Below are 21,159 nucleotides of genomic sequence, written 5' to 3'. Positions count from 1 at the left end.
TGCAGATAAAAGGATCATTTATGAAATTCATCTTATGGGATTTTTACAGTGGACCTCAGTGTAGCCAGATACAAAACAGAAAAACCGTCCAAGTCTCCTCCACCGCCTCCCCCTCGCCGAAGCTTCCCGTCGGCTCACGGCCTCACCACGAACCGCACCGGAGAGGTGATCGTCACCAACAAGAACCAGAAGGTGAGACTCAATGGTTTGATATAACTTAAAGTCGTCAGCTGTGAAATCAAATGTATTCAGTCTCTGTTCATAATAAACAACAAATATCATCTAAAGGGTAATATCATCTTTGCATTGAGTCAGCTGACTGCATCGTTCACTTCTACATAGGTTCTGACAGCATTTCTTTTACAAGCGTGTAGTGGAAGAAATGCTGCCAGTTGATTGAGTGGCCAGTTGAGCTCTTAACTTTGGAGCAATTCCTCATACTGAGGATGCATGTAGTGACAGTAGAGAGGAAAGTATCATTTGCAGTTTCCATTGAAAGGTGTTGATGGTCTGCAATGATGCTTAAGGAGGAATAACATGTGAACTCAACATGGCTGGCACAGCATACGGTTTCCCACTTTGTCAGAAGCACAACACTTCTTTCTTCTCCTGCCACATGTTGCCATACCTGGGACACTTACAGACTGCAGACTAGGAAAACCCCACAAGAGATGCAGTTCTGCAAATGTTCTCACCCAAGCATCCACTCATCACAATTTGTTCAGCTGCTGTCTGATATATGCTGCCCATTATTGAAAAAAAATATCAGTCATAACTGAACTGTCAGTAATAATGTTATGCCAGACTGGTGTGACTGCATACAAACCAGTGGTTTCTGAGTAATGCTCAACATCACAAATATAAAGAGACATGACTGAATCAGACATAAGATGTCTCCTACTTCAGGGGGACATCTTCCCTCCAGGAATAGATACACACCACAGAAGGTTTTACTGCCTCTGTTTTGTGTGTGTAGATTGAAGAAGATGGTGACATGCCAAAAACTTTGGTAAAGCTAAGAAGGACCCCCTCAGACACACCCCGCCCAGCCTCCACTCCACCTGTGATCGCCGCCTCAGCCATTCAGGATGAAGATGACGAAGAGAAGATTCTCGCTGAGCTAGAGGTAGGGCAGTTATTGAAATTGCTGAGTTTTGTTTTTCTTGTCTCATCATATTCTAAAATGTTCTCACCACATTATTTCATAAATAAAAAGATATTTCAGAGAACACCTGTAAAAGGTTCAGCCAGTAGTAAACAGAGCAGCAGCCAACCAAAGGCCACCCCTCCATGTGTCTTTGGGTCGTTGGGCAGAAAGGTAAAACCTCAAGCTACCGCCTTCTGCTGCCACACTCCTAGATCTGGTTCTTCTAACTTTACCCTCTTTATTAACTACTATTTATTTCCTACTTTGCTCAATCTTCCATGCAGACTAAATACAAGTCTTGAGAGAAGAAATGAAAAGAAAATGAAAAACCCGTTAGCTTGAACGTAATCAGAAATGTGCTTTTTGCTGCCCTTTGCCTTAAGATCTGTGTAGGTTTCTGGCTTCTATTCACAGAAACATTAATTTATCCAGTCGTCAGACTGTGAAGCAGAAAAACACTGAGGGGGGAAATTGGTTATTAGTTTGTCTTTTAGACGTCAGAGTAAATCTAGTTTAAACACATGCCTTGGTTCATTTCCCCAGAATTTACTGAGCTGAATCAAATTTATTTTTGCTGCTAAATGGAGTAACAATTGTACAGAAGGTTAATTGAAGAAGTGATACAAGCAGTGGTGGGGAGACCTATTAACTTTTGTTGGACAAAAACAAAAGTGAATGATGACATTCTGATCGTCATTTATAAAGGTTGTTGGTTTCTGCTTTTTATTGCCATCTAATGCAATTGCTGATAGTTTCATGGTTAATAGTCTGCACAAAACTCCCAGTGCTTTGGGAGTTTTGTGCAGACAACTTCTGCAACTTATCAGTAGCTTTTAGCTACTGATAAGTTGAAGACTCCTAAAAATTGGGCTTCTGATTTGTTTAAAATAAATGTTACCTTAAGATTTATCAGATTCAATTCTCGATTAAAACTTTGCAACAAAAAAGAAAAGATATCTTTAATTTACGTTAAGTTTAATGCAATGGAATTACTGCACATCTATCAGTATCTAACTAAATTTACCTCAGGAATTGAAAATATCTGTACAGGTTGATACCTAGTCTTGCTCATCTGTTGGACATGTTTCCAGTCACTCATTGTTGAGACTTTTATTGTGAAAGTGTGAAACTCTGTTTCACAGAAATTTATATTAAAAGAGAAGGACAGAGGACATATTTTCGAAAAGGCTCCAAACTTGCTATGTTTTGTTTTTTTTATCCAAGTGGTACAGTGAATGATTAATTGAAAAAGCTATATTGTCCAATAAATTTCAGTTCCTGCCCAACTCAAGTGTTACAAACTCCTCTTCTTTTATATGTGAGGAAGCTTTTTTTGGAGAAATACTAAATTACATGAACAAAAGAATCCTGTGTGAATATTTTTTACAGAAAAATCAAAACCAGATTTTTAGCCTTATCCCAATGTGTCTGAGTTAGCATGCAGTAGTTGTACATGAACATGCCCAAATAAACGTGTTTGCACAAAAAAACAAGGAAGGAAACCTCCAAAAACAGCTTTCAGTTTCTCAGACGTGTTCAGCTGAGTAAAGAGGTTTTGTTTTTCTGCAATTATCTCCCGACTCCACCAGGCAGGTAACTGTCAAAATAAAAGATGTTGAGGATTTTAGGCTCACAGTAGCAGTTTTTTTTTTTTTTTTTACACGCAGGTAGGTCTTTAAGATTCACACCCTGTTTTCAGAGCTGCTTCTAACTGATGATTAATGTTAACTGAAATGACAGCCGCTAAAATTATCTTAATGTATTTTTATTCCCAAGGCACAAGCAGGTAAAAATGTCATTTATTCCCCTCGGTTGTTAAATGAAAATGAAAACAGATTTAAAGCAAGGGAGGAAGGTTGAAGAGCAGGGTTTCTACACAGCTCAACTCTTGTAGGAGAGGTGGAAATTGAGGTACATTTTTTAGCTTTAAATAAATATGGGAAAATATTTGCCCATTTCTTTGTCTAAGTGATTTATCCATCTATTAGTTTATCAATCTGTCCATTACTGAAACTGTCTGCGTATTTAGCCATCTGTCCATCCACTCATCCATTGGCTTGCTCATCCATCCATCTGTCAATCTCTCTGTCTATTTGCTCACCTGTTTATCCATCCATTCATGTATCTATGCAACTTATTGAGATGGTGTGACAGTGTTTTGCTGCTCATAAACACTCCAATATGGGTGAATTAAAACAACTTTGCAAAGTAAAGTGGGACAAAATTCCTCCAGAATTATATATAAGATATATAAGACTCTTTGTCAAGTATTTAGTTTTATTACAGCAAACTGAATTTATGGATGTCAATTGTTTGACTATTTTGGATGTTTGGACTTGATTGTTACAGAAATCTGATGAACATTTTAATTGTCAATTGAGCCGTTGAAAAAACATTCACTTAGAAAGTCACTACTTATCTGTTGTGTGAAATTTTTACTGAGGGGAAAAACATTTTTGCAACACTGTTTCCAAATCATTCTGAAAATAGTTTCCACATTAGTGCAATTTTATCAAGAGGCTTAAATTATCACAAGAGGCTGTCACTCTATCTATCTTGTTAAAATCAGGTTTTCTAGAATAGCTCAGTAAAACAATAAAACAACTTGTTCTTTTGGTCCCACAGAATAGCAGTAACTCGCCAGGACCAACGAAAGGTCCCACCGTCGCAGCCCGACTCAAGCACCTTCAACAGGGCAGCCTGGAGAGACCAAAAACCCGCAAGCAGAAAGAGGATTTCCCCAAACTCCAGGGCCAGCAGCAGGTATTCCACTTCTAACCCCTCTGACGCTCCGCCTGCCTCTCCTCTCTGCTGTCACTTCAGAGGAAGCTCCGCCTCTTTGTCCCAGAAGACTCTATGAGGGAGAACAAACTGATTTTCACCTCCTCTTCTTGTGTGTTTTAATGTTTGGGTGGCTGGATTTGGACGAGCTTGTTGAAGCATCAAGTTTTTGTCCAGTGTGTTAGATTTTTTTCCACTAACCTAAATTCAGTCAGAAGAATTCTGATCATTCATCATGTTAAAACTGCTGCCTTTAAATAGCCAGAAGGACACAGTTTATTATGCAGAATGATTGGAGCGAGGTTGTATGAGTTTAATTCATGCAGGAAATGAATTCAGAAGCAGCAGAAAGAGCAAAGCAGACATGGAAAACAAAATGCACATGGAGGCACAAAAAATATAACAGTTTAAAAAGAATTCTGCATACGTAATATTAAATATTGCTTAAAAAATACAAAAGATGAGCATAAATTGATGTCCTTTTATATTGTTTTTTGAGGCTGACTTGACTGTTTATTTTACTGGCTGGAAATACCTCATTCAATCATTTTCCCCTAAAGCCCTTTCCTGAAAAACATCTTCAATTTAGCTTTTGTCCAAGCAAAAAGGATGCAGTTGTGAACTGATTATCAACAACAGTTAAATTGGTCACTATTTTGTGACTCTACAGAATTTACAAAGCATTTGTTGCTTGTTCAAATTAAAATTATGTTGTTTTTTTTTCTACAAGATTCAAACCTGCTGCTCACAGACTGCAACACAAACCAAGTATACAGGAGTCACCAAAATAATTCTGTAATAATAAAGCCCTACAGGAGTACATAAATATAACTTACAGTCCCATAATTAGTCAGATCATTTTATCTCCATGTAGATTTCACTAAATTGGAGAAAGTTAATTTATTTGAGTAAAAGCAAGCAGGGATAGCTCAACATAAACAGGTTCTAAGTCCTGCTGGGAAATTAATAGAGGAACAAATGAAGAGGTCTAAATGTTCTGGTGAACAGCTGCACTGACACTGGACTTGATAAAGCTCAGTGGACCAGCTGAGCAGATGAAATGTCACCCCACATGGCCAGGGAAACGCCACACTGGACTCCAAATTGGATTCAAATAAAGTGAAAATTTAATTCAAAAAGAGTAGCAGTCTAGTCCTTCCTGGACTTTGCTTCACAATCGATTTATGCTGCAATCTTCCTGTTGCTTGTGCACTTATTTTCTACTACACTTCTTCCTTCTAATAAACCTTCTGCTAATTATGCAAAGTAAATTTCCACAAAGTAAATCTGTGCAACGAATGCTGCAGACAAAATTCTAATCTGTTGAGATGCACACCAAAAACATCAAAGTACAAAACCTGGAGCTAAGACACTGTTGAGGAAATAGAATCCGTTCCCTTCCTCATGTTTGGATTCGTGAACTCCAGTAAAACCTCCAGAAGAAATTAAGTCCAGCCTGAGCAGAGTTAGTGATAAACGCACAGCTTGTTTGAAAACGGAGGCTGGAGTATTATTGTCTCCATGAATGGATGAATCATATCTGCTCCTTCAGAACACAGCCAACCGCTTTCGACCTAGCTATGTTTCTGAGAGTACCAAGCACATCCAGCTGGCCACTCAAAGCTTTTTCAGTTTTCCTCTGTAGGCTTTCAGGCTTTATACATTCAGAGGATCTCTGCACAGAAAATGTATTCCTGAAACATAAAAGCTCAGATGTTTGTAAAGTAAAGAAAGTAAAGCCTCTGTACTGTTATATTACAGCCTCATATTAAGAAGGCCATGGCCAGTGGTTTGAAATCTGTCTGTCCTAGCAACAAATCAAATATAATACTCCAACCACAGCTGTGGTGCTAATGCAACACTTAAATCATTCCTGTACTGTAGTTTGTATAATCAGAATATTATAATAATATTACAGAAGCAGTTTGGTACTGATAATAAAAGATTCAATTTCCGTTTGTATTGTTAGTCATATTCAATCAAGTTCCAGTCAAATACAGAGAAACTGCAGAAAAAAGCTTTACTCTTTAATTGGAATCTAGAATGAATCAAATTTGTTTTAAAAACAAAAGTATAAAATTTTGATGCTGTACAAAATATTTTTCTGCCTTCAGATAAAAAAGCCTCAATAGCAACACTTAAAAGTCTCAATCTTTCAAAATGTGCAGATACACAAAACAAACTACATGTCATCGCTTGAGATAAAACTGGAAACATATGATTTATGTAAAAGAAACTAAAATATTTTATGTTAGTTGAAGTGGAGTTTAACCCTGTCATACATAACATGATGTATATTAAATGCATTCGTTTACAGATTTTAAAATCTAATGCAAGTAATTCCTGCAATAAAATTAATCACATTTACCTTTAGCAGAAAGTAAAAAAAATATATATATATAAATGTTCCCAAAATAAGTTTTAAATATGCGCATCAGTTTTATCTCTTGTCGGTTTTGGAGACAAAAAGTCCTTTTGTGCCCTGTTAGAACTGGCTTAAGTAAATTTTCTTGTCCTGTTTTAGTATGTTTGATGGAGAAAAAAAAAAAGCTCTTCTATGTCAAACAGTTGGTACATTTTAAAGTTTCACATTTCCTCAAGCTTCTAACATTAAGAGTGGACCAGACGGACCGTCCACATGGAGATATGACAATTCTACACTGCTGCTGACTTTAACTCAACTTTAATTTGATGCTCGACTTAGGTTTATGCTCTAACTGAGGAAAAGTTGCTCAGTGCCTTCCAAAAGTATTCTTACCCCTTGTAGTTCCTCACATTTTGTCTCCTGTCAGTCAAATCCACAAACTACAGCATAATTTATTGAGATTTTAAGTGAAGTGGTAAATAGGTGCCAACTAAAAAGTAAAGGACGAATACATTGATGTGGTGGGAATTTGTATCCACTCCCATTTAATCAGAAACCCATAAATGAAATGCAATGCAACCAGTTTGCTTGAGTGTGTAGTTTAATGTAGGTACAAATCCAAATGTTGTGTGAAGATTTTAAAGGTTATTGAAAAAGATTACTGGACCAGCAGCATCATGAAGATCACAGAACACAGTAGAGCGGTCAGAGTTGGGTTGGAAAACAAGATCCCAAACTTTGAGCATTCCACAGGGCTCTCTTCAATCCATCATCTGAAAATGGAAAAAAGTATTGTACAACTTCAAACCTACCAATATTCAGCCTTTCACCTAAACTGAGGAGGGCATTAGTCAAGTTTGACCTTTGAGGGAAAAGGGCAAAAAGAAAGTCATTATCGGCAAAAGTAGTCTGATTTGCAGGTTGCTTCAAACTCAGAAAATACGTAGAAGAAGGTGCTTTGGTCACTTTCTATTAAACCTGCAATCCTGAATAAGCAACCAGAGCTACAACTGAATTGCTTACATCTAATAATATACACGTGTCAGAGAAGCGGAGTTAAATCTCAGCCCTAAATCTCATTGAAAATTTCAAAATGTATGTTCAGACACTATTCAGTCTGAAATATTTTGTAAAGAAGAAAAACTAGATGTCCAAAGCTGCTATAGACAGACTCAGAGTGCTTATTTACATTCCTATTCTCACTAATGTGCAGCTTTCTGTTGGTCCTTTACATAAAATCCCAATGAACCACATTAAAGTTTGTTGTAACGTCACAAAATGTGAAGAATTCCAGGGAATTTGTTTGTAAGCCTCGGTAAATCAGCCAGGTTCACCCAACGACTTTATGCCAGGTTGTTTTCCTGCATCATTTCTGTTGCTCCAAGCGTCTCCAATATTAGTCTCCCTGAACGTAACTTGTTTTCCTCTCGGTTCGCTGAACATTTGGATGGACAAACTGTCTGCAGACTCCCGGATGTCTGATGGGAGAGAACCTGTCTGTCCAGCTCATTTTTCCGAGCCGTTCATCAGCAGTGGCAGCAGAGTGGAGTAGGGGACGGCCGGCCTTTTGTTGTTTTTATTCCACTTGGTTGATGAATTTGGCTCGGAGAGAAGCTGTGGAGTCTCCTGCTGCTGCTTCTGCTTCCGGGCGGTTTGAAGAGTCAAAAACTCAAACGTTTTTGACTCTTATTCAGAGCTGTGGGCTCCTCGCATTCCTCCTCCTACACTCCCATTCTCATGTCTCTTGCCCTTATTTCTTCTTCTATTCATCTCTTCTTTCTTAAATTCCTCAGTCTCTTATTTCATTCTTCCTCTCTCTCTTTTTCCTTCCTCTACATTTACTCTTCATGTCCTTTATTCTTTTTTACTTTCTCTTCTTTCCTAACATCATCCTTTCAATCTCTTGTCCTTTCCTACTCAGCCTTAATTTTCTTGCATCCTGCCTTTTGTTCCTGTCCTCTTTCCTCTTCCTCCTCTTCTGCTGCGTCACTCGGAGGAGGAAGGGAAACAGAATAAGGACAGATTTTTCTGTCCTGCAGCTCTGACAGCAGCTCTGCTTCAGCTCAGCGACAGCCACGCACACGAGGACCGTCACGCCGATGCACCAAAACCTGACGTTCCCATCGGCCAATCAGATTGAATCGCAGAGCAGGGTAGTGCAGAGATGAAGGGTTTAAGAGATTTAACAAAAACTTGATGTGTCTGTTAGTAAATTTTGATTTTTATGTTTTCTCCCCTTTCACTGCTTCATGTCTCCATTAAATTTTTCCCTTTTTTGCTCTGAAACTTCCCCTCCTCCCTCTGCTTGCTTTTTGGGGCAGTCCTGAGCTTCTGCTGCTCACTGATCCGGCCGATCATCATCATTTCTGCCGACGTTTCCCTTCACTGCTTTTTTCTGACATCTTTTTTTAGTCCGTCAGCCAGCCTTTTTTTTTTTTACCTCTCCTCTTCGTCACTTGCTTTGCCTTTTGTCATCCTGTCTGCTTCTCAGGTCTCTCAGGTCTCATCTGGACTAATTACGTGAGGACTGAGTACTCGGATCATTCCACTTTTGGACCTCTAAATCCTAATTCACACCTCAAAGGTGACTGTTGGTTAAAATGTCACAGTTTGGAGGCAAACAGGAGCTCCTGTTGTCTGCTGAGAAATTAATGTGACTATGCCAATTCATGTGTAAAATTTGGAAAGTGACTGCAGCAGTTCTGGACCTGCAACATGAAGCAGTTTAACACATCTAATGTGTAAATCCATCTACCACCATAACTAACAACCTAACACCAGATCTATGTCCCAGTTTTATGCTTAATTGAGGACTGGCAGATTCTGTATATGTAATAAAATTAGTTTTTTAGTTTTATTCAGTGAATTCTGCAACAAACACACAAGTAAAAGCTGCATGAGTGTTTCACTTTATGTTACAGGTGGATTTCAGTAAATAAGAATATAATTGAAAAGTACACGCATTTCAGTCATTCACTTCAAGAAATCAATAGAAATAAACTGGAAACATAAAACTGATAAATTTCTGTTGTTTGAGATGAATGTTTTGAATTAAATGACTAAAAAATAACTTTGTCTTGATCTTCTAATTTACTGAAATTTACCTGCATTTTGCCAAATCTTGCATTATTAAGATATGAAAGTATTAACTGGATTTGTCAAACATAAAAGTATTTAAATTTATCTATTGCTTCACCTCTGGCAATTCATTAAGCTGCTTTAAAACGGTCCAGAGCAGCAATGTTGAATAATAACCACAATGGGTTGAACTTGCTTGAATTTCATTTTCTGGCAGCTACACATAAGCGGATGTTTTAATATGAAAGGAAGCCAATGATAAATGAATAGACAGGTGACATTAATGAGTAAATATTACCTCTCAGAAGATCTATGTCCAAGTTTAGTTCAGAGTAAAACTGGATAACCATTTAGAAACCGAGCTGAATTCAGAGCTAGTTCATATTGGGCCTGATCACTTTCTTTGCTACCTGAATTCAGTTGTCTTATTTAGGTTTAGTCCTCTTGAGCATATTTTGGTCAGGTAAAGTGCATTTTATTATGGCCAAATTAAAGCTTCTCAGATATTTTTGTAGACATACAGTACTTCTACTTTACTCATTAGGCCTGTTAGGCCACTTCAATTATACCCATAATTTATTCAATTCAGTTTAATGCCGTTGAAAAGTATTTGCATCTTTGACTGTTTCTTCGCTTTTTGTCACACACAAATGTTTCAGATAATGAAACTAAATTTAATATGACAGACAACCTGATTTTTTTAAATTTAATAAACTGATTGATAAGGAGAAAACGTTCAAGCCAACCTGGCCCAAGGTGATAGGATATTTGCCACCTAAACCTGATAGATGATCCGGTCACAGTTGGTGGCAACAATAATAACCACCAGTGAGAATTGTGGTGCACTTTTCTTTGTACAATTGATTTAATTACACTACATTAGAGGGTTTGCAAGTTTTGACAGCATATTTAAGTTTTTGAGAAAGCATTTTTATTTATATTTAAATTTAGCCTTAAATCTAAGAGTTTGCTTACATTTCTTTCCGTTTGTTTGAGCCATTGAGAAGTGGACTTGCTGGAGTGATTTTGATCATTGTCTTGCATAACTCAAGAGCTTAGAGTCAAAAGTTTGTGGATGGACATTTTTTTGTAGATCAGAATTAATGTTTTGATTGATTACTGAAGCCTGTCCAGTTCTGATACCATTATCACTTCCACCACCATGTGGGACTGTCGGTATAATAATCACACTTTCCATTTAATCCCTCTTATGTCTCGTCAGTCCACAGAATCTTTACTCAGAAGTGTTGAGGATCATAAACATGAATTTTTGGAAATGTGAGAGAGACCATTTGTGGTATTTATTGGTTAGGATGGATTTTCTCCTTTGAAATCTCCCATGGATGCCTTTTTTTTCTTATTGTTCAGTCATGAACACTGACCTTACCTGAGGCAAGTAAGGGCTTCAGATGTTGTTCTGGGTTATTTTGTGATGTCCTTGATGAATCGATGCACACCGACCACTCTCGGGAAAGATCTCCCCATTTCTATTCTTTCTCCACTTGTGGATAATGGCTCTCTGCAGTCCAAAAGAGCTTTAGAAGTGGAAATATGCAGCCTTGTCCAAACTGATAGATGTCAGATTTTGTTACTCATCTTTTCAAGGCTGTTTTCTTTTTAAGATCTTTAAGCCTACTTGATGTCAGATGGGTTCTAAGCATTTCTGTCCTGGTCTGGTAGTAATCAGGCCTGGGTGTGACTGGTGAAATTGAATGAAAAATGTGAGCAATCCCAATTAATTTACAGTTCAGCAAAATAAGGAATTATAATTTCATACAGGTTGGTGTTGACAGTGTTTTTCTCTTTAACAAGATATAATTAAGCTTCTTTGTAATTAGACTATATCTGTCTGACTTTTTAAAAAATTCTAGAATTAAAGTGTTAAAAACAAAGTAAACAAAAATAAATATTAAGTCAAAAAGCACTTCAAAGCACAGGCCCTTCAGAAGATGAAGGAATCCTCTACATTTACAGAAATAAATTTGAGCTTGCTTGCTATAACACTCTCCAGTTGCAAAATTTGAAGGGGCCTGCACGTTTATTCAGTCATACTTCTGCAGCTCCACAGACACCTTAGTTTGAACACTTAAGACATGTGCCTTCACTTTGCAATTTTATTTACAGTTAGCATTCCCCTGAAATAAGAACAGGTGAAATATCCTGCCTACATGATGTTCAAAGCAGACCAGATCATGCCCAGTAGAGCAAACAGTTAACATTTCTAAATGAAACTGTTTGTCTAAAAGTCCTCAGTTTATAGCAGCTGTTCACTCCCCTATGTCATCAGACAGCACCACTCAAAAGTTAGTTAATTAAAAAGCATTAGGTTTAAAATTCATGGACATTCATGCTTATACATGATATTAAGGGTGAAACTGGGACACAGGCATGTTAACATAAAAATTTAAGTTTTCTTGTAATTTGGACTGAAACAGAAACAAGACATGTTGAGCTAAAAGGCTTTTGGATTAAAATGAGACCAAACCAGTGTTTCTGAAAGGATTGGTGTTTATACGCGAGGGAAACTACATTAAGAGTTTATAGTTGACTTGTTTATGAAATGTAGGAACAGATTAGCTAATCCAGATTTAGAAAAGTTTAAATCTGACCGGAAACACTTCAGATGTATGTATATTAGTATAAAACCATTTAGTTTTTGTTTTAGAGAGAACATGTAAAAAAGAACAAAAAAATGTCATCTATGTTTTATATAATCAAGCTTTTTTTGTATTTTTATACTTGAAGAGGATTCATAAGCATGGAACACATTTATTCTGTAAATTCTTTATTTTTCTGCGTTAAAGATTTTATTTTTTCTGCGAACCATGAAACAAACCATAATCACACGTTGCCGTAGAGACCTGAAAACACTCCTAATACAAACTGTAAAATAGTGCCACCACATTTATTAAAAAAAAAGCACATGAAACAATCCCGTCACTGATGAGACATCCCGTTTGTAGCCGTTTTATTCTATTCTAACCAACAGTGTGTCGGATTATACAGATTCAACTGTTTATCGATGGTTTCTTGATGAGCGTGTGATTGTTCAACCATTTGTGGATGTTCAGATCATGTATATAAACCCAAATAATATATTACAAATTGATTTTATGTGATTTTTTTTATATATATAAAGGGGGGAAAATACTCCAAAATGGCATGCATACTGTAAACATTCCTGGAAAATCTGCACGCCGGCTGAACTGACGTCTCATTTTAATTCTGTGTATACCTGTGAGTGTACCATAGAGTAAAGAAAACTGTACAGCGACATATAGATTTTTGTATTCTGTCAAAAGCCCTACTGTCAGAATAAATAAGAAAAAAGAAATCAACTATCACACTTGTGAAGAAAGATATCTAAAAGATATTTATCAACTAAATGCTGTTCCTTCAGTTTGAAAGTGATGCTTGCTGTGTGGGGTAAGTGTTGTTTGTGAACTGTGAAGAAGAATGATAAACTACTACAAAGTCAGTATACTGTAAGTACAAACCAACTAATCTGTGCAGAACAAAGCACAAATCTGTCAATGGAAAAGAAAAAGAACAAAAAACAAAAAAACGTTGCTGCTTCATGTGAGAAAATCCAACAAACAGGTTGCTGCTTTTTGTACGTTCCTGTTGTGTTTTTGTGACAATAAAGGTGACCCTCTGATACACAAGCAACTGTTCAAGACTCAATTTGTTGCCTCAAGTTAATGAAACATCACATAAAGTCTGAATGGACATCCACATGGACAAGAATGAGATTCTGCAACCTTGAGTAAAAGTACCTCAGTACACGAGACATCACGATCACCTCACCTCAGCTCATAATCAGTTTAGGAGAAATAAAGGCCATTTCTGACCTTTACAGAGAGTGAATTTTTATTGAATCCACCAAACTCAAAGGAGACAAAAAGGATCGAGTTAAAAAAAAAAAAGTGGATTTATTTTAGGCGAAAGTTGAACCTATTCCTCCAAAGTTTACATCTGATTTATTGCTGTGAACAGAAACATGGAGCAGTTATCACTGGAGCTCAGCCACTGATGGAGGTTATTATCTTCTCTGTTCATTTGAAGGATCACCTGTCTTCATGTGGAGATAAGAAGGTTGAAAACAGACATGAATTAAAAAATCATTTTCCTACAAAATCTCACCTGATGCCATTCACTTTCTGATTCAGATTTTTCTTCTCCCGCTCTATTGTGCGAAGCTCGGTTTCAGCATAAATGCAGCTCGAGTGTTTATTATAGTCTGCTGCCGATGGGCCTTCTGATGGAGATGTAGGACTTGTTCTGCCTTTAATAAAATATGAGTGTTTGATCATTTAACAGCGGCCTAAGCAGCTTTAATCATGTTGACTCTGGCGTTTCCCCCCCATGATAAATAAATGTCACAATCTAACGCCTGGAAACTAATCAAATATGTGCTCAGTTAGATCTGATCTGCAGCTCGACGAGCTCAGACGACATTTGTGAGGGTTAGATGAAAGTTTAATGACTCCAGAAGACCAAAGAGTAGCAAGCTGAAGATCAGGATCCTGAGGGGACATTTAAACATTAATGGCCTGCAATCATCAAACGTTTGATAAATCTGGAAATGCGTCCTGTTTGGGTATAAGGAGACAAATTTGAAGCATCCTCCTGGTCAACATGCTTCCTTTGGCTATGTCTTTCACCCCAGATTTTCTGTCTGCAATGGAGTTGAGCAGTGCATCATTTCATTGTTAGAGAGGCAGTTTGCTCTAACTCGGCAGCTTTTCAGCCCTTTACTGTCTGGTGGTGGAAGATCATTGTTCTGACCAGAAATAAAATCAATTGCTCTTTCATTTAACTATGATTGCAGTTGAAGTTTTATCCACACTTTAAAAATAAAAAAAAATCAAAGCGTATTGAAGCCTGAGCTTTTGCAACATTTAAAACAATCATTTAAATTTAATCAAAGTGCATATTTCCACAATCTGTGAAATAATTTAAACTTGAAAAGAAGAAGCGGGAGCTGGGTAGTTTTCTGTTAGGCTGTAAATGTCTGCAGTGCAAAGTGTTGAGACCTCAGTGTTACTGTGTTGGATAAACTGGAGTAATTGGGCACCAGAGAGCAGCTCTCAGGAGGAAATCATCCGAAGGTCTATTCTCTCTCTGCAGTAAAATATGTTTTCTGCAGCAGATTCCCTAGAATAGGGAGCAGATATCAAGGACGGCTGAAACTCCAATACACAGCTTTTCAGGAATTATAGGCAACATCTTACATGTGAACGTCAAGTATTTTAGATAATTGTGACAATGTCCTCCTCTTTTGGTCTAAGTTGAAAATATTTTTTCAAAGTAAAATGAGAAAAGACACATAAATGGCAGGAGTATAAAATACTTTATTTGTTCAAACACTAAAGCGAAGCATAAATTCCATATTAAAATAATTTAATAAAATCCTTAGTATAATATATGGAAACTACCACAGACAGAGACGCAAAGAACAGCAGCGACGATTATAACGAAAACATATTTCTGAGTGGACTCTTTGTTAAGTTCTTCCTTTATGATTCAGTTTCTGTTCTGGTTCTGATATATCTGAGTCCTAGAAGACATTTCTGTGTTGGATCTCAGCTGTGCTGTTTGCTCTGTAAATTGTCCTGATGAGCTCGGATGACATCCGGTATCAACATCAAGCTTCTGCATTTGATTATATAAGGTAGACAAACATTTCTGCTGCCACTTTCTCTGTGAGGATCAGGAGAACTCTCCAGAGCTGCAGCTGTGATTTTTTTTTCTTTTTTGTTTCCACCATGACATGAGAACAGGACAAAAAGTTTCCTTCATTGTTAAACACCTTCTACTCATAGCTCCAGAGTTCAGAGGGAGATGTCTGAAGATACTTGAAGCTGTTGGCTTGGTCTCCCCCTGGAGCTGTGACGGGAACCATCAGTCCGTCTGTATGGCTGATTCCTTAAATCTGAGGTGAAACAGAATCCAAAACTTAAACAAGATGCTTTACAGCGGACAAAATAAAGATTAAAATTTGGTTTTCAGTTCTTTGTCAGAGACGTAAACATTTAAATAGTTAAATAAAAACTGTTTTCTTGTAACTGACTATTTTCATAATCAACCAATTGCTAAATTAAAGAAATACGCAGAGCAATGAATATTGCCTTTTACTAAATCACTTCTGATTCAATTCATTCATAACCATTGTTCATTCGGCTCTCTTTAATTTGACATAATCGATGAAAACTGGTGTGATGAACATAATTAAAGGGTAAATCTTCATGTGGTCCTACATGTTGTGAAAAAACTCTGCTTTGAACTGTCCTCCTATATTGAGTTGCAGCTAAGATAATACTGTGTGTCCACATGGTTTAAACTTACTGTTCCTGCCAAAACTTTGATTATTTTGTCCACTGATGACTTATTTGGTTAAATTGTTGGATACAATACCCAGATTTTTCTATCGTTTATCATGGAGAATTATTTCTTGATTTTAAAAGTACAAATTTAGAGAACATCTCCGCCTCTTGTTATATAAAAACTGAGTCTCATTTAATGGGCTGTTTTTTGCAGGCCTTAAACTCTGCTACATATATCTTTAAGTTTAAAGGAACGGGAACTTGTATCCTGCAGACACTTTCAAATGATTCAGAGGAACCGAAGTCTCTGGAGGAAACCCTGTAAACAAACTCGTCCTCCGTGAGCCAAATGCTTCAGTGGAGTTTCTGAAACTCCTGCTGAGATGTAAGTCATCGTCAGTTTGATTTAAATTGTGACAATTATCCATATCTTTGAGGCTTCCGAATGTTTGCGTTACATCACAGTTTTTACCCAGGACATATTCTTCTGTCTATAACACAGTAGTGCTCAGAGTTTGAAGATGTCACCTCATCGCTGAAGAATGAGTCGCACAAGAGACGAGAGGAGCGTTTGGCTGAGCGAGCCGTGAAGGGCACAGATTTAAGAGCTGAAGAGATGGATGGGTGGAAAATAGAGGGTTACAGGAAAGAGAGTGAAAACTTGCTGAAAGGAGGAAGAGAGTGTTAGAAAAAAGCTAAGTAGCAGATTTAATAACAGTTTATTTTTTTCTTTATGCAGAAATAGTGTTAAATGTATGAAATCACCATTAAATATAGGGACTGCCTGTCAGGAAACCACTCCTGGTTTCCTGACATGCAGGAAACACTTATTTCACTCTGCAGTCTCTCCGCTTCTTACCTGTGATGATGTCCTCAATGGCGCCATCTTTCCCCTCCCTCACCGGAGGAGACCCCTGCTTCCTCTTCAGCTCTGCGATCAGATCCATCTGAGGTTGTCTGCACATAATAGGAGTCTGGAAGGAGAAATCAAGCTCAGTATTGGTCTCACTTGCACAGGTTATTAAATCATGTCTCTGAATCAATTATGATATCAAAACACCCAGGGACCCTTGTCTTTCAGTTTATTAGGTTGCGGTTGGTTTTCTTGTTGCAATATAAGCTACTAATCAGATTGGCTTCTGCTAGAAAGCTGTCAGGGGACACAACTCCCATCTAATACAAGGTATAAAAAGGGACAGATAATACCACAGTAAATCATGACCAGATTTTTATCCAGCTGCTGATGTCAGAAAGTTGGTGTTTCACTTCAAACCAGCTTTTGTATTTTTTCCAACATAATACTGGTTGTATTCTCTAAGCTTAGTCCTAAATGAAACAAATGATGAATTACATCTGAGTCAATAAGTTCCCAAAATTACAAACTTGTTTTTTGTTCCTTAGGATTATAAAAAGTGGAAAAAAAACCCTCAACGCTCAATTTGTCTTAAAAGGCTGATTGAATAATTTCAATCAGTAATTATTTACACAGAGTTGAGCTTATTCATCTGTATTATCTGTAAATCATGTTGTGGGAAAGGTCACTGTTTTATTAACATTTCTGGTAAGTTAAATTCACTCAAGATTTTTTTAGAACAGTTTCTACAATTGTGATTTTGTTTCTGAAAACAGAGTTCAACGTTTTGTTTGACACCTAAGCAGGACCCCCTTTCAAAACCATGCACAGTTACAATTAGGACAATCTGTGTGGAAAACGTATAGATGTCCAATAAACAGTGCAATTGCCCTTCTTAAATTTTGTATGCTTATTATTACATAATTATCTGATTCGGTAGTTAAAATTGATGTGCATATAATGCATTTGAATATTTTTTCAAACAAGTGGTTAGATTCTAAAGCTTCAAATAACTGGACAGAATAATTCTAAAACTTAAATATTTAAATAAGAAGTCAAGAAACTTGAAAAATCTGCAACAACAACAAAAAATATTGCTTTTGAATAAATGCCACTGGTGTCGAATACAAACAATTATTTTTTAAAAAGTCAAGCAATTAAGACGCCTTCTCGAGATATCACAGCATATGAAATGCTGCGGCACGACACGTGAAAAGAGTGCACCGCATAAAAACTTTGTTGTTTCTCTTTGACTTTAATTTCTTGTATCTCATTTCTGTCTTTTGTTGTTGTACAGGGAGTGGAAGTAGTTGAGTCTTTGAAAGTTTCTTCTAATAATTTTGAAATAACAGGACACTTCATTGGCTGCATCTGTGAAAATTATTAGAAAACAGAAGCTGAGCTGTTACCATGTTCCTCAGAGGTTCTGGTTTGAGAGGAGCTGAGTGATCGTCACAGGTTGGACGTTGTCGTTTCTCTGTGTCCTTGCTGTCCTGCTCAGCTTGCTGTCAGAGAACAAGAAAAACATTATTCTGACTGAAACCTGTAGATAAATCTCAGTTTAGATGTAAACTGGTTATAAACTCCACAGTAGTATCAGATTCATTACTGTTGAACATTAAAACTTGTTTAGAGAGCTTTTTAGCTATGAAATCTCTGACCTTGTACACTTTTATGAACCGGATAAAAACAGAGAAGAACTCAGAGGGCGGAGTCATTGTGGGATCTTCTCCAAAGTACTCCACGACCGACTCATATGTTTCCTGAATGCCAATGACCCCAAAACAAGAGTGAGGAGTAGACACAACAACAACAAAAGCAACATAAATGTAAATGTGTTGAGTTAACTGAGGCTGACCTGGGCAGTCTTTTCTTCGGCAGTCAGAGAGTCAAGAAGCGGAGAGTTGGTGTCCAGAAACGTTTTCAGGACAGGGTTCTCTTCTTCTGCTGAGAACTCGCTCCTGGTCAGCTCCATGCCTCTTTCCAGAGCTCTCAGATTCCTCAGGATGCTGTCAAAGGATACTGCAGTACAGAAAAACAAAGGTTTATAATGAAAGAAGCTGTCGTTAATAAGGAAATCAAGAGATCTCTTTTTGCATCCTCTTTCCAGCACCATTATTTCAGCCACATTACTGCATAACATTATAAATATTAATTTTATTTAATTCAAATTATATCTTTAAAGAACTTTTCTTCATTTGAAAAAGTACATTTCTATGATTTTGTGAACATTTTTGCCTATTTTGTCACTTTTCTGTAGTACAAAGTACAGATAAACCAATAGGATTTATTTGATAATGAAGTGAAATCTTAGTCTCACAGTGTTCACAGTAATGTAAAGAAAAATAGTCTTTCAGAAAAGTGTGAGCTGCTGAATTGGACCCCCAATGTCGTCTTCCGTGGCGTTTCCTATTAACTTCTCTCTCAAATCGGCCTAATTTGTAACAAAACTGGAACCACAGAGGGGGTCATTTTTATCCAGTCGTTTCATTAAAATAGCAGCAGGGAAATGAGGGACGTCCTGAATAAAAAGAAAGTAACAGAAATAGGAATAGTTATGATTGACTCCTTAAAAACAATCCGAGGAAAACAGAAGGTTTAATAAACTAAATATAACTGCCCGAAAAACTGCAGAAGGGTGTAAGCTAAATGTGTTTTATTGATCCAGACTGAATGGAATTGGGCTTTGCATGCAGGAGATGAGGTTTGAAAATAATACTGTAGAAATATTCCAGCAGAGCTGTGACGAGAAGACTGTTTACATGTATCAATGTTGCATATTGTTACTGCATATTCATGGATCCTCTACTGTGGCTTCACGCCTCATCAGCTGTCAAATTTCGTCTGAGCTCTGTGGAATAATTTACAAATTGAAGGACAAACCTTAGTTTAGCTGTTTGGAATGTTTATGTTCCAATGAGCCATTTTGGTCTTTTTCCTCTCCACATAAAGTTTGTTTCATGCTAAAAATCCTAGTTACTCTTTGAAATTAGTACTTTGAAACAATTTAAACAAATTTGCTAGAAAAAAAAACGGTGATGCACAGTGAAAATTTTGCAGAAGCCTGGCAGTAAACCATTAATCTGATTGCACAGATGTATTGAGCTGTGCAAGAAAAATACTCCATCAATGAAAACTTCGGTCACTTGTGGAGTTTCCCTCTGATTAGTTTTCTTGTTAGACAGGATATGCTCAAATTTTATAAACACATGTGGTGCTGTTTGTAGGTCAGACTTGGGTGATGTTGGAGGTTACCGAGCGCTGCCTTGTCCAGGAAGTGCAGTTCAGTGTAGAAATTCTGCAGATCCGGGTATTTTTCCCGGATGATCCTGACAATGAAGTCCAACAGCGTATGTCTGCGGTCTGTTGATTTAGTGTCCCGTAGCTTAAAGGAGTCAGCGGAGCAGTTAAAGAAAAAATAGAGACTGTGACATCTAAAATTCATAGCTACTTGAGGGTGCAGACTCAAACTTTAATCCAGTTTCGTTTCTCACCAAGTCTAAACTCTGCAGATGGAAGCCGTATGCTGGCCCTCGCCTGCTGCTGTTCATGTAGTTTCCAAACGCCAAAATGATCTATGAATCAGAAACAAGTGGAGCACTGTGTGATACACCTATTACGTTTTTTTCTGTTTAGATAAAGTTGGAAGAAAATATTTAACCATTGCAATGTGTTCATCTGCAGATGTGTTAGTCAGGAGTTCACGAAACATTTAAATGAAAATATTTACCTCCAAGATTTTCTTCAGCTTTATGGACGATTTGACAGACATTGAGGCTGCAATAATGGCGTCCAGCTGCTGCAAGACGACAATGAAAATTTGATAAAGGTTTGAGGTAAACAAGCAGCCTTACAAAATGATTTCTCTAAAACCAAACAGTAACTTCAACACATACACCCATTTGACATTTGTGTTTTGTCAGTTGGCAGAGACCCATTTCAGGCCATATAAACTCACAGGCTGGATGTTCTGGATGCTTTCTGTGAAGTTGCCCATGAAGGTCAGTGTGCTGATCCTCTGGGAAAGCCTTGGGATCTTGCCAAAGCGCGCCATGAAGCGATCCTCTTCACTGAGCTCGTTCAGCGACCGACCTTCGCTCTCATAGGTTTGGATGAGCTTCATTTCGTACTCTGTGGGGATGAAACGCTCCAGCAGCTCCAGGAAGTCCAGACTCAAAGCTTGCTGGTCGTACCTGTGTGAATAACAGTTCTCTGAATTTACTGGTCGATGCATTTAACTGACAGTTTTAAAGTTCAGCACGTACGTCTCAATGGCGCTGCAGATGTCTGAAGTAGCCACACATTTCTTGCGCAGTGTGATGGCCAGGTTTTTGGCCCTGTTGGGCTCCATTAGAGACACTCTACTGGGAGTCTTCCCGGCCATTTTCTTCTTCAGGTTGCCCAGATCTACCGGAGGGGCCTGAGCTTTGGTCTTAAACTGTTCCTCAAAAGCCTCCATGTCCATCTCCTGAAACAGAAACAGCAGCAGAAACATTGGAGTTTAAAGAAAAGGCTGAAGGTTTTCTCTTTTTAAATGAATTTACAGTTAATATCCTGTAATTAGAGTTAGAGTAGAAACTTTTAAGACCTAAATCCAGAGATTTTCATC

At 37.6% G+C, this 21,159-nt stretch overlaps 2 protein-coding genes across 13 annotated transcripts in view; one reads left to right on the top strand and one right to left on the bottom strand.

Moving 5' to 3' along the window:
* Window positions 1-13,036, top strand: part of srcin1b (SRC kinase signaling inhibitor 1b) — a 100,015-nt gene extending 86,979 nt beyond the window's left edge. For 7 of the 11 annotated variants that reach the window (XM_032574275.1, XM_032574276.1, XM_032574278.1 and 4 more), the window contains 3 exons: window positions 50-192; window positions 977-1,126; window positions 1,217-1,504. In XM_032574275.1, coding sequence (XP_032430166.1) covers window positions 50-192; window positions 977-1,126; window positions 1,217-1,489 — 566 coding nt within the window. In that variant the 3' untranslated portion in view covers window positions 1,490-1,504. Of the gene's footprint in view, window positions 1-49; window positions 193-976; window positions 1,127-1,216; window positions 1,505-3,772 lie in introns of those variants that run through there. The other 4 variants (XM_032574277.1, XM_032574283.1, XM_032574282.1 and 1 more) reach the window with 4 other exon arrangements.
* Window positions 13,037-14,705: 1,669 nt separating this feature from the next.
* The window catches only part of fmnl1b (formin-like 1b), a 28,487-nt gene continuing 22,033 nt past the window's right edge, over window positions 14,706-21,159 (bottom strand). For both annotated transcript variants that reach the window (XM_032575140.1, XM_032575141.1), the window contains exons 17-26: window positions 20,816-21,018; window positions 20,509-20,743; window positions 20,281-20,349; window positions 20,045-20,125; window positions 19,806-19,935; window positions 18,409-18,572; window positions 18,212-18,313; window positions 17,960-18,055; window positions 16,557-16,671; window positions 14,706-15,306 (exon numbers count right to left, since the gene is read on the bottom strand). In XM_032575140.1, the coding sequence (XP_032431031.1) occupies window positions 15,206-15,306; window positions 16,557-16,671; window positions 17,960-18,055; window positions 18,212-18,313; window positions 18,409-18,572; window positions 19,806-19,935; window positions 20,045-20,125; window positions 20,281-20,349; window positions 20,509-20,743; window positions 20,816-21,018 (1,296 nt within the window). In that variant the 3' untranslated portion in view covers window positions 14,706-15,205. The remainder of the gene's footprint in view (window positions 15,307-16,556; window positions 16,672-17,959; window positions 18,056-18,211; window positions 18,314-18,408; window positions 18,573-19,805; window positions 19,936-20,044; window positions 20,126-20,280; window positions 20,350-20,508; window positions 20,744-20,815; window positions 21,019-21,159) is intronic.

Source organism: Xiphophorus hellerii, chromosome 10, assembly GCF_003331165.1.
Source record: "Xiphophorus hellerii strain 12219 chromosome 10, Xiphophorus_hellerii-4.1, whole genome shotgun sequence".
Lineage (NCBI taxonomy): Eukaryota > Metazoa > Chordata > Actinopteri > Cyprinodontiformes > Poeciliidae > Xiphophorus > Xiphophorus hellerii.
This window is presented reverse-complemented; position numbering and strand designations above follow the sequence as displayed.